Source organism: Gymnodraco acuticeps, unplaced genomic scaffold (genome assembly GCF_902827175.1).
Source record: "Gymnodraco acuticeps unplaced genomic scaffold, fGymAcu1.1, whole genome shotgun sequence".
NCBI lineage: Eukaryota > Metazoa > Chordata > Actinopteri > Perciformes > Bathydraconidae > Gymnodraco > Gymnodraco acuticeps.
The window spans coordinates 47047-62596 of NW_022990510.1; the positions used below are offsets into that span (position 1 = coordinate 47047).

Consider the following 15550-nt stretch of genomic DNA (forward strand, 5'->3'; position numbering starts at 1 on the left):
ACCGTGAAGTGTTGATGAAGTTGATATACATACAATTCAGTGATTCGTATATTATTCTGAAATGGTTATTAGTGTGAGATGTGTAATTTTGCTGTAGTTCTTATACATTTTGATGCCAATGTTTTGTACTTTTGCTAAAGGACTTTGAGTTTGTTCTGCACTGAGGTGTTTCTCTGTTTGTTTTAGCAAGGGATTTGAATAATTTTTTAACCACGATTTATTCTTTATTTTGTAATTGACTACTGTGATTCCCTTACGATTGTTATTTTATATAATTAACTTATAATGTTTTTTGTATTTTTATATATCAATGTATTTAACTATGTCATTATTTCCCTGCTTTCGTTTTTGTTATTTTTGAATGTTTATTTTGTGTTTTATGGATGCAAACTATAATTGTTTACAATAGTTTTTATTGTACAGATTTGTCTGAATAAAGTTATTTTTGAAATGTAACCAAGCAACAAAAGAGCGTCACAAGCGTCACATAATTGAACACATGCTGCATTCCAAGCAACATAAAAAAGCGAAAAGAGCCATGATCATTGAATTAATAAATATATTTTTTTGTTGCTGTTTTCTAATATTATTTACGGATTCAATAATAAGATGGAATAAACGTTGTGTAAATTGTGTTATAATCAATATGTCATATATAATTGTAACTGGTATACCAAAAGGATAAAGTTCATTTTTACCATGTTCAATGAACGCAGCAAGTCCCGTTAGCAAGTGGGCGGTGCTTGTGTGCACTATCAACTTCCGGTAAAACAACGTGAGTTGAGGATGTCCACATGTCTTTAAATAAGGGCTCATTTTCACAATACTGCTGTGTTTTTACTTGACAGAGAAAGGTAGCCCGTAATACTCGTGCTGTGTGGAGACTGTACAGGCTAGTTTGAATCTTACTGTATACGTCTTTCTGTGAGAAACACAGAGTTAGCAGATATCACCTGTCACAATCCACAGAGAAACCCGTGTCAGTCCGGTCTAGTTTCACCCTGTGTCCATTGTTGTCAAGTTAACTAAGACCCTGCTTTGAAATGTCATTATCCAACTGCTCTGTGCTGCCGACTCAAGCTAACGCTAGCCACGTTGAGCAGAGACAGCTCTGCAACATAACTTCATGTACCGTCAGAGTTACTGTGTCGATGATAGCTTACTAAAACAATATCACAACCTCATCACGTTGATATTTTGTCATTAGAATAGTTACAAATACGCAGTTTAAAGCAGCAGCCAGTGTAGTGTATTCATTGTTTTGTGTTTAGCTGTTCACCATGGCTCCCACCAGCCTGGACAGGATCGTCGCTCTGCAGAGGAACCCTGCGAACATCCGGAACCTGTGCATCCTGGCCCATGTGGACCATGGTGAGTGAGCCTGTTCACCAGCAGCTGCACTGACGGAGACACTGTGGTTCTTGCTCATACTACATAGTTCATTTGGCAAGGACACATATTGTGTTCCTGTTTTTCATATCTGTGATGAGTATTGCAATACTACATGGTAGAACTCTCTGTGTACCGTTTCAAAGTAGTGTAATCTAACTTTAAGAACTTGAGTATCTTCCCATTATGCTACTTTATACTTTTACTCCACTACCGTTTGTAGGCAAATGTTGTACCTTTTACTCCACTACATTTATTTTACATATTTAGTTACTAGTTACTTTGCAAATGTGGGTTATTAATACAAAATAGGAATCAACTATTATAATTATATAGGTTAGTTAAGCTAACCAGTAGTGTATTAAGTCATTCAAACAAACCCCAATATAACCATAATAATAATAACGTAATATTGGGAGGGATGAACCCCTCTTTAATGGTCACACATGCAGAGCACACAGCACACACAGCAAGTGCAACATTGAAGTGATGAACACACTAATGCAACAGTAGTTTCATAACATCATTTGATATAGTGTCGTAATATGGAAACATTTATCTCAGCATCATTATCTCCAAATAAGCTGTTCAACATCAGATTTAGGACCTTTTAAAAGTTATATTTATCAAATTGAGTCCAATTAACTTTAATGATGCTACCAATATTAATGTTAATTAATCTCTATTATATTTTTAACTCATATTTATTTTGAACTATGTAAATCATCCAAAGTAAAACAAATATAGACATCACCATTTCTCTTAAAGTAATGTCTAAAACAATCAAAAACGTACTATATTCAACTTAAAATGATAAAAGACGACTAAAGCAGTGAGCCTTAACATGTGATGATAAGGTAATTATTACTATAAGAAAAGTAAGTAAGTAAGTCTGCTGTAATAATAATAATAATAATGGGTTTAATTTATAACGCACTTCATATTTGAATTCAAATCCCGAAGTGCTACAAGCAGTGAGCATGGAACAATATAAAACAGTACACAACACGGTAGAATTGAATAAAAAGCAGTAAAAACAAACAATACAAAATAAATAAAAGGTCTAGGCAAAGGCTCTTTTGAACAGATGGGCTTTGAGGCCTTTTTTAAAGGCCTCTGGACAGTCTGTGGTTCTTTCATGTGGTCGGGGAGAGCGTTCCACAGACTGGGGGCAGCCGAGCAGATGGCCCGGTCTCCCATAGTATGAAGCTTGGTCCTGGGGGGTCTGAGGAGGTTGGCTTTGCTGGAGCGGGTGGTGAGGAGTTCCTTGAGGTAGGGAGGGGCAGTTCCATGGATACACTGGTGGGTGAGGAGGGAGACCTTGAATTCAATCCTCAGTTCCACGGGTAGCCAGTGTAGTGCTTTAAGGTTGGGGGTGATGGGATCATATTTGCGCACCCTCATCAGGATCCTAGCAGTGCTGTTCAACTTCTGAATGTATTGGAGCTTCTGGATGCTTTTGTTAGGGATCCCGATGAGGAGCGCATTGCAGTAGTCCAGCCTGGAGGAGACAGGCGTGGACCAGCTTTTCGGCGTCAGACAGAGTGAGTGTACACTGTAAGGTAGTGAAATAATTTGGAACCATCTGGATCTCTGCAGGTAAAACCACTCTGGCTGACTGCTTGGTGGCGAGTAACGGAATCATATCCAGTCGACTGGCCGGGAAGGTAAGAGCTGCGCTGACCTTTCTCCCAGTCAAGTTGTCTTGTTATGATTTGAGCTTATGGTCGGTGTGTTGTTCTGTCAGCTGAGGTATCTGGACAGCAGAGAGGATGAACAGATCAGAGGAATCACCATGAAGTCCAGTGCCATCTCTCTGCACCACAGGAACGGTACGCAGGGTTGGGAGGGTTACTTTAAAAAGATATTCTGTTAGCATCTAGTTACCTGTAACAAATGTAATCGGTGACCTCGTCTAATATCATAATATCATTTTTTTTTACCTCAAAATCATAAGCAATGCGAATAAATACGAGAGAAAAAAAATCAATAAGATGTTTTTTACTTAACTGTATAATGTAAGACAACAGAACAAATGTGACCTTAGAAATGAAGAAACCAACATATTTAGGATGGAAAATGATTTTATTCACAGGAAAACCTGCCTTTTCATGAAGCACATTCGTTTTATTTGATAAAAATAGTGTGCCTAATAGTTATCCGGCCCAATTTTAACTTCAGTTGAATTTTATTCGACATGTTCATTTGTCTATCTTTTTCTACAGGAATATGGAAAATATACCATAAACAAAACAGGAATGTGCATTCAATATCCAAGTATTCATTACATCTAACTGATGGCAAATTGAGTGTAAACCCTATATTTGATAGTGTGCATACTGTATATATCAGCATTCAATAAGATCCAGGGTGGTTGACTGGCTTCTATTATGCTCAATTTAATGTACAAATAAAACATGTGTGTCTGCAGCAACAACACTCATATCACCATCATACTAGTGTTTCTCAAGAATTAGCATTAGTCCCTACTAATTATTGTTGGAAGATTTTATATAGTAAGAAGAATTGTAAAGAAAACGTTTATTATAAAAAAAAATAGAGTTGCCTTTTGACTCCAGTGTTATTGGAGTTATAGAGTTTGATATTACTGTGAATGAGAAGCTGATAGGAGAAGACTGTCAACAGTGTTTCTGTGACGTTTGCCTCCTCAGGAGATCAGGACTACTTGCTGAACCTGATCGACTCTCCTGGTCACGTGGACTTCTCCTCAGAAGTGTCCACTGCTGTCCGGCTGTGTGACGGGGCCATCGTGGTGGTGGATGCTGTGGAGGGAGTGTGTCCACAGGTACAAGTCACTATCTATCTAAATATTGATTTGAGCATCTTTACATGAACTTTGGATGAGCAGTGGAGGCCCTCCACTGTCATGGGACCAGATGTATTCGACTTGTTTTCAGCACATAAAGTCAGTTGTGAACAACATTATCTAACCACAAAGGTTGACATTTACAAAAGATCCATGAAAAATGTTCAGCATGTAACTCAAGTGTTTTGAGGAAAACGTCTGCAGCTTTGTTTTCAAGATTTAGATAGCTTTAAATGTTCCATAAAACTGGTCTACCCCGGGTTACCACTTGAATTAGAATTAGCTGAAAGGTTATTATGGACAGACTTGAGGAGTAACGCATTAAATAAATAATCATAACAAGGAATCAGATTACTCTTACGTTTCTAAAATGGATCAGATTTGATTTCTTCTTTTTAAACTGTACTGTACAGGCTGATATTGTAGTTTGGAATCTACTTTAAGTTGGGCCGGGCAGAAGTCCAGAGACAGAAGAAGGTCCTCCGAAAGCTGCTGAAATGGCAAAACATTTGGATTTAGCTTTATCACATGTACTTTACCTGCATCGTGATCGTTTCAGTTCAAATGTGCCCAAACAGCATCTTTACTGTCTGTGTAATAGAGTTCCAAAAATGTACTTAAAAGTGATTGATGTCTTTGATTTTTTCTAAAATAACATTTCAGCTACAGGTAATACTTGATTTCACATGTCTTTATTATTGTGCTTTCTTTTAAAGAGTTAAAGGAGATGTGATACTAATGTATATACTGTAGGCCACTGCACAGTTAGATGTAATGTCTCTTGTGTGTATTGTGTGTAGACCCAGGTGGTGCTGCGTCAGGCCTGGCTGGAGAACATCAGGCCCGTTCTGGTCATCAATAAGATCGACCGCCTCATCCTGGAGCTGAAGCTGTCCTCTCAGGAAGCTTTCATCCACCTGCAGAAGATCCTGGAACAGGTGAGCAGCTCTCCAAACTCTCACTATCTGTCTCAGTATATGCAGTGGAGGAAATAAGTATTTGATCCCCTGCAGATTTGGTAAGTTTGCCCACTTACAAAGAAAGGAACAGTCTATCATTTTAATGGTAGGTTTATATAAACAGTGAGAGTAAGAATATCAAAGAAAATCCAGAAATTGACATTATATAAAAGATACAAATGTATTTGCATTTAACTGTGGGAAATAAGTATTTGATGCCCTTGCAACAAACAAGGATTCTGGCTCCCAGACGGTTACGTAAGTCATCTTCGTTTAAAAAAAGTACTCCTAATATCAACTAGTTACCTGTATAGAAGACACCTGTCCACAGAATCAACCAATCAGATTCCAACCTCTCCACCATGGGCCAGACTAAAGAGCTGTCTAAGGACCTCAGGGACCAGACTGTAGACCTGCACCAGGCTGGGACTGGCTACAAGACCATCAGAGAGCAGCTCGGAGAGAAGGAGACCACTGTTGGTGCCATTATTCAGAAGAATAATGTGTGTGTTTCTAAATGGAAGTAACACAAAATGAGCATCAGTCGCCCTCGGAGGGCTGGGGCTCCACTCAAGATCTGGCCCAGTGGGGTATTGATGATCAGGAGAAAGGTGAGGGGTCAGCCAGAACTACACAGGAGGAACTTATTAATGATCTCAAGGCAGCTGGGACCACAGTCACCAAGAAAACTATTAGTAACACACTACACCATAATGGATCAAATCCTGCAGCGCCTGAAGGCCCCCCCCCCTGCTCAAGAACAACATGAAAGGCCCGTCTGAAGTTTGACAACGAACATCTGAATATTCAGAGTAGGCTTGGGAGAAGAGGATGTGGTCAGATGAGACCAACATCGAGATCTTTGGCGTCAACTGGACACGCCGTGTTTGGAGGAAGAGAGATGCTGAGTATCACCCCAGAACACCATCCCCCCGTCAGCATGGAGGTGGAAACATTCTGCTTTGGGGTGTTTCTCTGCTAAGGGGACAGGACCACTTCCCTGCATCGAGGAGAGGATGGACTGGGCCATGTACCGTAACATCTTGTCCGATAGCCTCCTTCCCTCAGCCAGGACTCTGAACATGGGTCATGGAGGGGTCTTCCAGCAGGACAATGACCCTGAACATACGGCCAAGGCAACACAGGAGCTGCTAAAGAAGAAGCACATTCAGGTGAGGGAGGGGCCTAGCCAGTCTCCAGACCTTAATCCCATAGAACATCTGTGGAGGGAGCTGAAGCTTCCAGAGGCCAAGCATCAGCCTCAAAACCTGAAGGATTTGGAGAGGGTCTTCAGAGAGGAGTGGACCAACATCCTTCCTGAGATGTGCACAGACCTGGAGACCAGCTACAAGAAGCGTCTGACCTCTGTGTCCAACAAGGGTTTCTCCACCAAGTACTAACACATGGGTTGCAAGGGGATCAAATACTTATTTCACACAGTTTAATGCAAATCTATTTTTATCTTTTATATAATGTACATTTCTGGATTTTCTTTTTGATATTCTTACTCTCACTATTTATATAAACCTACCATTACAATTATAGACTGTTCATTTATTTGTAAGTGGGCAAATTTACAAAATCTACAGGGGATCAAATACTTATTTCCTCCACTGTAGATTATTAGACAGTTGGTCCTATGTAACACTCAGTTGCATGTTGCGCTTTAAATAAACTCTGATTAACCGTATTCTTTGTCTTCAGCTGTCTTGGATTAAAGTGATTGTGTATTTTTATTAACTCATGGGTTACATGAAGTAAAGTGAGTCTTTGGAGTGGAGACTCAATTAGATATTACAATACATATTATGGATCGACCGATATGGCTTTTTCAAGGCCGATACCGATTATTAGTAATCAAGGAGACCGATAACCGATATTTGGAACCGATATACATTTGCAGTCAAATCAGAAAATCTTGGTGTCAAAATGTAGAATAACACAAACTCCAACACAACTCAACACAACTTCTTTGAAATGCATTTAAGCATATATTATGTTTAATTAACTTTTAAACATCTTACAACTGGTTTCCTCTCTGTGCCCTTTTCTTTAGTGCAGTCATCTGCAATGAGTTAGAGAGAGAGACAAGAAGTGGGGCTGCAGGCTGACATGCTTAACTAACAAGAATGCTTCATTTATTATATCTGTCTGTCTAGCATAACATCCCAATAAGCTGCTAGCAAATGCAAAACACTAGTGCTAGCTAATGTTTTGCAAACTATTAAAAGTGAGGCTATTACAGTAGACCTAACGTTAGTCTAGGAGCCTCACTTCTAATATGTTGCTAAACATTTGCTAGATACATGTTGGCTAGCTAATGAGCTTCACATATCAACCTGAAAAACTGCGAGGCTCCACTCGCAGCCCCTCCCCCCCCTCCTCCGCACCACAGTTACTCCGCTGCGAGACGCTGCACGCACCCCCAACTCTGACTGACTTCCCGCGTCCCTGTGTAACTGGGAAACTGATAGAATTGGATCATGAGATCGTGGTGTTTTTGCAACTTCAGCATAGGGGATAGGGATGTTTATTGAACTTCAGTTTAACACATGTATGGCTCTGCCGCTCAGCGCTGCTGCTTGCTTCAGTCTGTGTCTGCGTTCTTTCGCACCTGCCTGTAATCTGAGAAGGTCCCGCCTCTCTGGCTGGCTCCCGCCCGGAAAATCTTCAGTAATAGCCTATCAGATAGCGCTGTGGGCGGGACATTGCTCGTGTACACAGAGTGGTGACTGCAGCCAGAGAAACGGCCGCATCAGAGCCAAAGTTTTATCGGCAATTTGATTAAAAAAAGGCCGATACCGATAATCGGTCAAATGCGGAATATCGGCCCCTTTATACATATATATACCATACATGCACTTTAACTAAGCGTTGGTGAATGTTCTTCCTTGCAGGTGAACGCAGTGACAGGGTCTTTGTTCACATCCAAAGTACTGGAGGAGCGAGCGGAGAAAGAGAAGGAGAAAGAGGAGGAGGATGAGAAGAATGAGAAGGAGGTGGAGACGCTGACTGGAGATCAGGTGTATGACTGGAGCGCCGGGCTGGAGGAGGCAGACGACTCCCAGCTCTACTTTTCTCCTGACCAAGGAAACGTGGTGTTTGCCAGCGCCATCGATGGGTGGGGCTTCAGGTGAGGCTGTCCATGACTCAGGGTGGGGCTTCAGGTGAGGCTGTCCAAGACTCAGGGTGGGGCTTCAGGTGAGGCTGTCCATGACTCAGGGTGGGGCTTCAGGTGAGGCTGTCCATGACTCAGGGTGGGGCTTCAGGTGAGGCTGTCCATGACTCAGGGTGGGGCTTCAGGTGAGGCTGTCCAAGACTCAGGGTGGGGCTTCAGGTGAGGCTGTCCATGACTCAGGGTGGGGCTTCAGGTGAGGCTGTCCAAGACTCAGGGTGGGGCTTCAGGTGAGGCTGTCCATGACTCAGGGTGGGGCTTCAGGTGAGGCTGTCCAAGACTCAGGGTGGGGCTTCAGGTGAGGCTGTCCAAGACTCAGGGTGGGGCTTCAGGTGAGGCTGTCCAAGACTCAGGGTGGGCTTCAGGTGAGGCTGTCCATGACTCAGGGTGGGGCTTCAGGTGAGGCTGTCCATGACTCAGGGTGGGGCTTCAGGTGAGGCTGTCCAAGACTCAGGGTGGGGCTTCAGGTGAGGCTGTCCAAGACTCAGGGTGGGGGCTTCAGGTGAGGCTGTCCATGACTCAGGGTGGGGCTTCAGGTGAGGCTGTCCAAGACTCAGGGTGGGGCTTCAGGTGAGGCCTGTCCATGACTCAGGGTGGGGCTTCAGGTGAGGCTGTCCAAGACTCAGGGTGGGGCTTCAGGTGAGGCTGTCCAAGACTCAGGGTGGGGCTTCAGGTGAGGCTGTCCATGACTCAGGGTGGGGCTTCAGGTGAGGCTGTCCATGACTCAGGGTGGGGCTTCAGGTGAGGCTGTCCATGACTCAGGGTGGGGCTTCAGGTGAGGCTGTCCAAGACTCAGGGTGGGGGCTTCAGGTGAGGCTGTCCAAGACTCAGGGTGGGGCTTCAGGAGAGGCTGTCCATGACTCAGGGTGGGGCTTCAGGTGAGGCTGTCCAAGACTCAGGGTGGGGCTTCAGGAGAGGCTGTCCATGACTCAGGGTGGGGCTTCAGGTGAGGCTGTCCATGACTCAGGGTGGGGCTTCAGGAGAGGCTGTCCATGACTCAGGGTGGAGGTCGTGTGGATGCACAGGGACTCAGATACTGTATCCTAAAAAGTTTCACCGTCAGTTTCTTGAATTGAATCAGCTTTATCTGTGAGCAGGATCTTTCTTTGTAAGTCAAACAAAACCTTAGCTTGCCATGTTAATTTGACCCAGAAGTGCATTTATTTAAATATACAAGTCCAGCTATTAAACAGTATATATTCAAGACAATATACACATATATTTGCTTTGATGCACACTTTACATATGTTATCTGCTAAAGCGGCAATAAGTTGGCAAGAAAATATTTTCTTTTCAATTTTAAACACTTAACCTGATCAATATGTGCAGGTTTTTATTGATGAAGTTGGAATTATTATTTTTTTTTTTTTGCCATTTAAGAAATGACTTAACAAAAAATAAATACATTAAATTGTAGTCAAAACTACATACTTTTTTTTCAAGGACTAAATAACAATCAGCAAATCTAAATTAGAGAAAAAGAGAGGGCAACACAAATAAAATGTTAAATACAAGTTTTCCTTGGGCCAAGTTAGCCTTTATTACAGAAACTTTTATTGGAACCTGCATCATCCGTAGCAGAGACTGAGCCCCAGGTCATGGGCCAACAGCTCTACCAAGTGAGCTATACAGCGACCTAAAGACAGGGTTTGAAAGGGGCTCCAGTTTATATCCCCCTCATGACTTTGAAATGGTTAATATGGCCCTGGAACAACCTAGTAACTTCTTATAATACCCAATCGATTTCATATTGTTCTCATTAAATATACCTCCAGTGTCCGCTAGATCAGTGATTCTCAAAGGGGGTTCGCAGGCCCCTAGGGATACGTTGGGGTACTGCAGGGGGTACGTGAGATTTAAAAAAAAAACTAAAAAAAGTTAATTAAAAAAATACCATGCATGATTACAAAAATAATCTTAGTAAAATAAGTTAAATAGAAAACACAATTTTATATAAAATATTCCTAGAACCACCAAGGGGGTCCTCATATAAACATGTCAAATGTGTGTATTGTATTTTATAGTTTTGCATAATATATCATTTTTGTTCATTGGTTTGTTAAACATATATTACTTCAATTGAAAAACTCCTTGGAAAAATCAGTTTAAAAAAAATGTCGTTATTTTTTTTCATGCATAAAATGAAAATATCCTTAGTTTGTTGTAATTCATGCATGAAAGAGTTAATAAATCACACACTGAGGGAACATCACTATATTGGAATTATTTGTATAGGCTTTTTTGATCAAAAATGTTCGGGGTTGGTCAGGGGGTACTTGGTTGAGAAAATGTTTCAGAGGGGGTACATTACTGAAAAAAAGTTTGAGAAGCACTGTGCTAGATGGTGCTGTCAACTGAGCTTTGATACATGTGGCACTTTATGACCCTCAACATGAACTATCAGAGATCAGAACTATTCTGACCTAATCCAGTTGAGGCCTTTCAAAGTAAACATATCCTGCCTAATCTTTTATTACTTGTAATCGACAGTTTGCCAGTCACAATATGAATTCTACATCTCTGAGACATAAAGTCTCCATGCTCTCATGTTAGTTTGGTGACTGAAAGTCAACAATGAGGCAAACAGAGTGCCCTGCGCTGTAGAGAAACCCTTAAAGGGCCCATGTTATGCTTTTCCGGTTATCACCCGTCCCCTTGTGTGTTATGAAGGTTTTTCTGCATGTAAACGGTCTGCAGAGTCAAAAACCCTCAAAGTGCACCCTGTAGCGAGTAAAACTCTAACACAGAAAATACCTGTCTATGCTGCCCCAGAACGCCTTGTTGGAGATTTCTCTTCTTCCATTGTTTGCTTCCTGGGTTCTGTGACGTGTGAACACCCAAAGCAACAACAAATGACCGGATTGGCCCAAATGGACCAATCCGCGGAGCTCCTCACACACCAGGATCCCTTGGCTAACTAACAGGGAGTCCCCATTGACTTGCATAGAGCTCCCTGAATGCTGGTAATAGTCGAGTTGGGATTGCGGAGAAATGCTCTCCAGACCCATTCTCACAGCGTTATAAACATTTTTCTTACTTAATATCAAGCCGCACTTAATGTTTTTACTTCGGCTGTGAGTGTTTGTGTGCTCAGGATGAGTTTCGCTTGTTCTCGCTGTATCGCCGACCCGGAAGCCTGTCCGCTCCTCGCAGCAGCGGCGAGCAGTAATGAGCCTCGCAACGTCCCGACCAATCAGAGCACACTGGGAGGGAGGGGGGGGGCAGGAGCTCCAACAAGCCGTGTAGGACAGAGAGTGAATACACAGACTATACAGAGATGCTGTATGAGAAACCAATGTGATTTTGGAACATTGAACAATGTGAATCTATTCTAGTAGACCTCAACAATGGAAATATGATCAGTAGAGATGGCCATGACATGGGACCTTTTTAAAGTCCCAGTGAAGACATCCCAGTCCTGTCTCTGCTGCAGCAGGAGGAAACTGAGATGTAGAAAACTCATGTTCAGTGTGATGCTGTTGAAATCTCTCAGCCGTCTTAAAAGCTCAATTACATTCAAAGCTATACAAATCCAAACACTGCAGGATAGTTTGCAGTAAAGATAAATGCCTCTCTGAAATCAGTGAGCCTGCATTACAAATGGAAAGCTAAGAGCTTGATTTTGTGTTTTACAGCATCCAGCAGTTTGCCCACATCTACAGCCAGAAAATGGGTATTAAAGCCGAGGTGCTGCTCAAAACCCTGTGGGGGGACTACTACCTCAACGCTAAAGCAAAGAGGATCATGAAAGGAGCTCAGGTAATCTAACTGTCTTCTTCCAATGTACCAACCTTGTGTGTTTGACTTATTCTTTAATTGCCACAGATATCTAAAATAAAGAAATAAGAGATTCAGCAAAAGCTACAGCTGTCACTGCTCCTGCCTGGATGGTAATTTGTTTTGTTGATCCATTGCAAGAGATACATGTCATTCAATCAGAACTAATATATCAATAATACAATAATTTGAGAGCCACATTAGCATCGCAAATGAAAGCTGTTCTTTATCAACATTAAGGTTGATTCAAATGTATTTATTTATTTTTGAAAACTCTTTTAAAGTTTTAATAACTTTACCCTTTTGGTGTTGTTTTGGTCAGTTACAGCCAACTAAGTGTGACTTTAAAGCTGTCAAAAGACAATCTTCAATCTAACTAATATAAAGTTGAATTGATGAGCAGTAAAGTGCCCTGTTGCTCAGGTTGATACGCTCCCTGGTATGAACGGTACCCACTGACTGATCAATTAGCGTATGTTAGCCAACCTAAGATCTCGAGGTGATGTTGATGCATAATGGTCAATTTCCCCTGTTAGTTAGCTTAGTAAAACTTTTGGTTGAGACAAGAAATATAAAACTTATTGTTATCAATAAGCAATGCTCATTAAGATTGACTACTTCTGTTTTGTGATCCCTATTTTCTAATGAACTGTGTCCCCCTATTTTAGTCTAGTAGCTCTAAATCCCTGCGTACATTGGGATATTTTTCACTTTTTAACACACACACACACACACACACACACACACACACACACACACACACACACACACACACACACACACACACACACACACACACACACACACACACACACACACACACACACACACAAGTCTCTCCACTCAATTCTACTCTGCTGCCATGTGCTGGTAAGAACAAGGACAAATATATTTCTAACGGCAAGGTAATGATTATGATTTTGTTATTGTTTGAAAAATCATTTCATTAGAACTTTTCATTGACTGTCCATACATTTCCACTCCTGTGAAGTAATGCAGGCATCAACGCACAAACCCTAACTGTTAGCAGGTTAAATGATCACCGCCTTACTAACCATTTACTCGGTTAGTAGTAGTGCTCCACCAGAATTGCTTTAAGGTAAAGGTGTGACACATCACTGTCCTGAAGCTGCTGATTGACAATAGTTTGCACAGTTTCCAATATTTCAACTATGACCACAATAAGGATTCATTGTTTATTGTGATAGCTGTATCTGGTCAGGGTAGAAATGTGTGTGATTAGCATTTCACATGAAGCAGCCTCCTCACTGTTCAACCTGCTTTTGGAACCTGGCACCTCATGGTGCATTAATATTAGCTGTGATAGGAAATTGGAATTATTGACTTTCCTCACTTTGTGAAAAGTCAATAATTTTTGTTCTGCACCGGGGACTGAAATAGACTATTTCATATCTAGGTAATTACTGTGGAAACACTGAAGTGCAGTATAATGTTGTATACCCAATCTTGTAGTGCAGCTTTGCTTATTAACAAAAGCATTGCTCTATACCAGGGGTGCCCAACTAGTCGATCGCGAGATGTGTCTAAAAATAGAACAACAATATTCTGTTTTATCGTTAATGTCCTATAACATAATCTTCCTGTGCCAGAATATTGCACTTGAACGCATCAAAGCTTAGTGATTGGCCGGCGTGACCCCATGTGTCGGGGCGTGGCTGATGGGCAATGGGCAGTGCACTAGTTCGCTGACGTTGTCCGTCTCAACAGGAGTGACAGTCCGCACACACACAAGACCGCAATTATGGCAGAAGCAAAAAAGCATCAATCATTTTCACTCCGAGTGGGAGAATTGATTATATACAACACAAAATAAAACATGGGAGCGGTGGAGCGGTGGAGATGAGGAGGTGTCGGCGTTCTGGCGATTTACTCGGAAGGCTTCAGTAGAAGCTGCTGGGAGCTCCCAGCAGCTTCTACTGAAGCCAGTCCCCTAACTCCGGGGACTTCCGGCCGGGGACTTTGGGCGGCAGTATACTGCCGTGAAGTGGTTTGCGGCCTGCCAGTAAACCCAAAGCAGAAGAAGAAGAAGTGACGTCAGCGGCTTCATTTGCCTAATCCACCCCCAGGGACTTATTCCGGTGTGAATGCGATCTGTACTTAGTTCATGAGAACTAAAGAGTTCTCATGAACTAAGTTCTCATGAACCTTTGTGGGAAAAGTACTGCGGTGTGAATGCGCCTATAGCATCTTATCGTGTCAGGCACGTTCTTGCGAAACACATGAAGTCTTTCAAAGACGGCGAAGTTGTGAAAGAAGCATTCCTGGAGGCTGCCGATGCGCTTTTGGGGACAGTAAAAATAACAGTAGCATTTCAACAGGTTTTTGATATAATAAAAACTCAAGTTAGATACCGTTATTAATCAGCTGTAAGTTTTAGTTTGAACTTATTCATTATAATTATTGTACAAAATGGTATAAGAATGCAAACTTAAATTGATTATAGTCTATTCTCAATTCAGGTTAAGAAACTAGTGTTGCTTGCATCCTATTTTAAAGGCATTTATTTTTATACTCTACTAAAATGCAACAAAAAAAGGGTTTGATTCTATTAATGTTGTCTTTTTTATTGCACTTTGGCAGCAGATTCCTGTGTAGCTTCAGATCTGAGTTGTCTTATTAGTAAGCCTAATTTATACTTTTGTAGCAACACTATTGTTATATAATGGCAAAGAAAGGGTTCAGAGTCTTTTCTTTTTTCCTGTGTCATATGTGGCAGCACTGTTCAATGTTTCTTGAAAACATTACCCACTGTAGTATGTGACGTGTGAATAAACTCCAACTCTGTATCAACAACACTGTTGTGTAACTTCAGTTAAATACTTGTATGTGTGTAGATTAGAAAGAGGTAAGATAAAGGATCTGCAGTATTTTATGAAGTATTAATCGTACAAAGGTCAGTTTTATACAAGTAGAAGTGTGTATTTACCTGGTAGTAGGCTGTCAGTAATGGCTACGCCTCTCTATTTGTACTGGTAGATCTCGGCAGACTGGCAACTTTAGAAGTAGCTCTCAGTTCAAAAAAGGTTGGGCACCCCTGCTCTATACCAACCCTACAAAGAGAGTTTCTATAATCAGTGCACTGCAGTCATTTCTAGTTTCAGGCGACAACATCAGCAACATCCAAAGACTACAGAAGAAACACAAACACTTATTGAGATTATGAAATGACTGTTGGAAATAGTTCTGCATTTATGCCTAGAATTCAATCTGAGCTGCGTGTAGCCATGAAGCTATCAACTGAAGTGATCAGTCAAACCTGTTTTTCATCCATCCTGATTTTATCTTCATCTTCTTGCTCGCTGCAGGCCAAAGGGAAGAAGCCTCTGTTTGTGCAGCTGGTGCTGGACAACATTTGGAGTTTGTATGATGCTGTGGTCACCAGGAGGTGGGTGAACGCTTTTA

At 41.6% G+C, this 15550-nt stretch overlaps 1 protein-coding gene across 2 annotated transcripts in view; it reads left to right on the forward strand.

Annotated features, from left to right (window-relative positions):
• Window positions 1–737: 737 nt before the first annotated feature.
• efl1 (elongation factor like GTPase 1) overlaps window positions 738–15550 on the forward strand; it is a 150273-nt gene continuing 135460 nt past the window's right edge. The window contains exons 1-9 of one of the 2 annotated variants that reach the window (XM_034226973.1): window positions 738–775; window positions 1272–1371; window positions 2989–3056; window positions 3137–3221; window positions 4062–4195; window positions 5017–5154; window positions 8073–8308; window positions 11986–12109; window positions 15454–15533. In XM_034226973.1, coding sequence (XP_034082864.1) covers window positions 1281–1371; window positions 2989–3056; window positions 3137–3221; window positions 4062–4195; window positions 5017–5154; window positions 8073–8308; window positions 11986–12109; window positions 15454–15533 — 956 coding nt within the window. In that variant the 5' untranslated portion in view covers window positions 738–775; window positions 1272–1280. The other variant, XM_034226974.1, reaches the window with a different exon arrangement.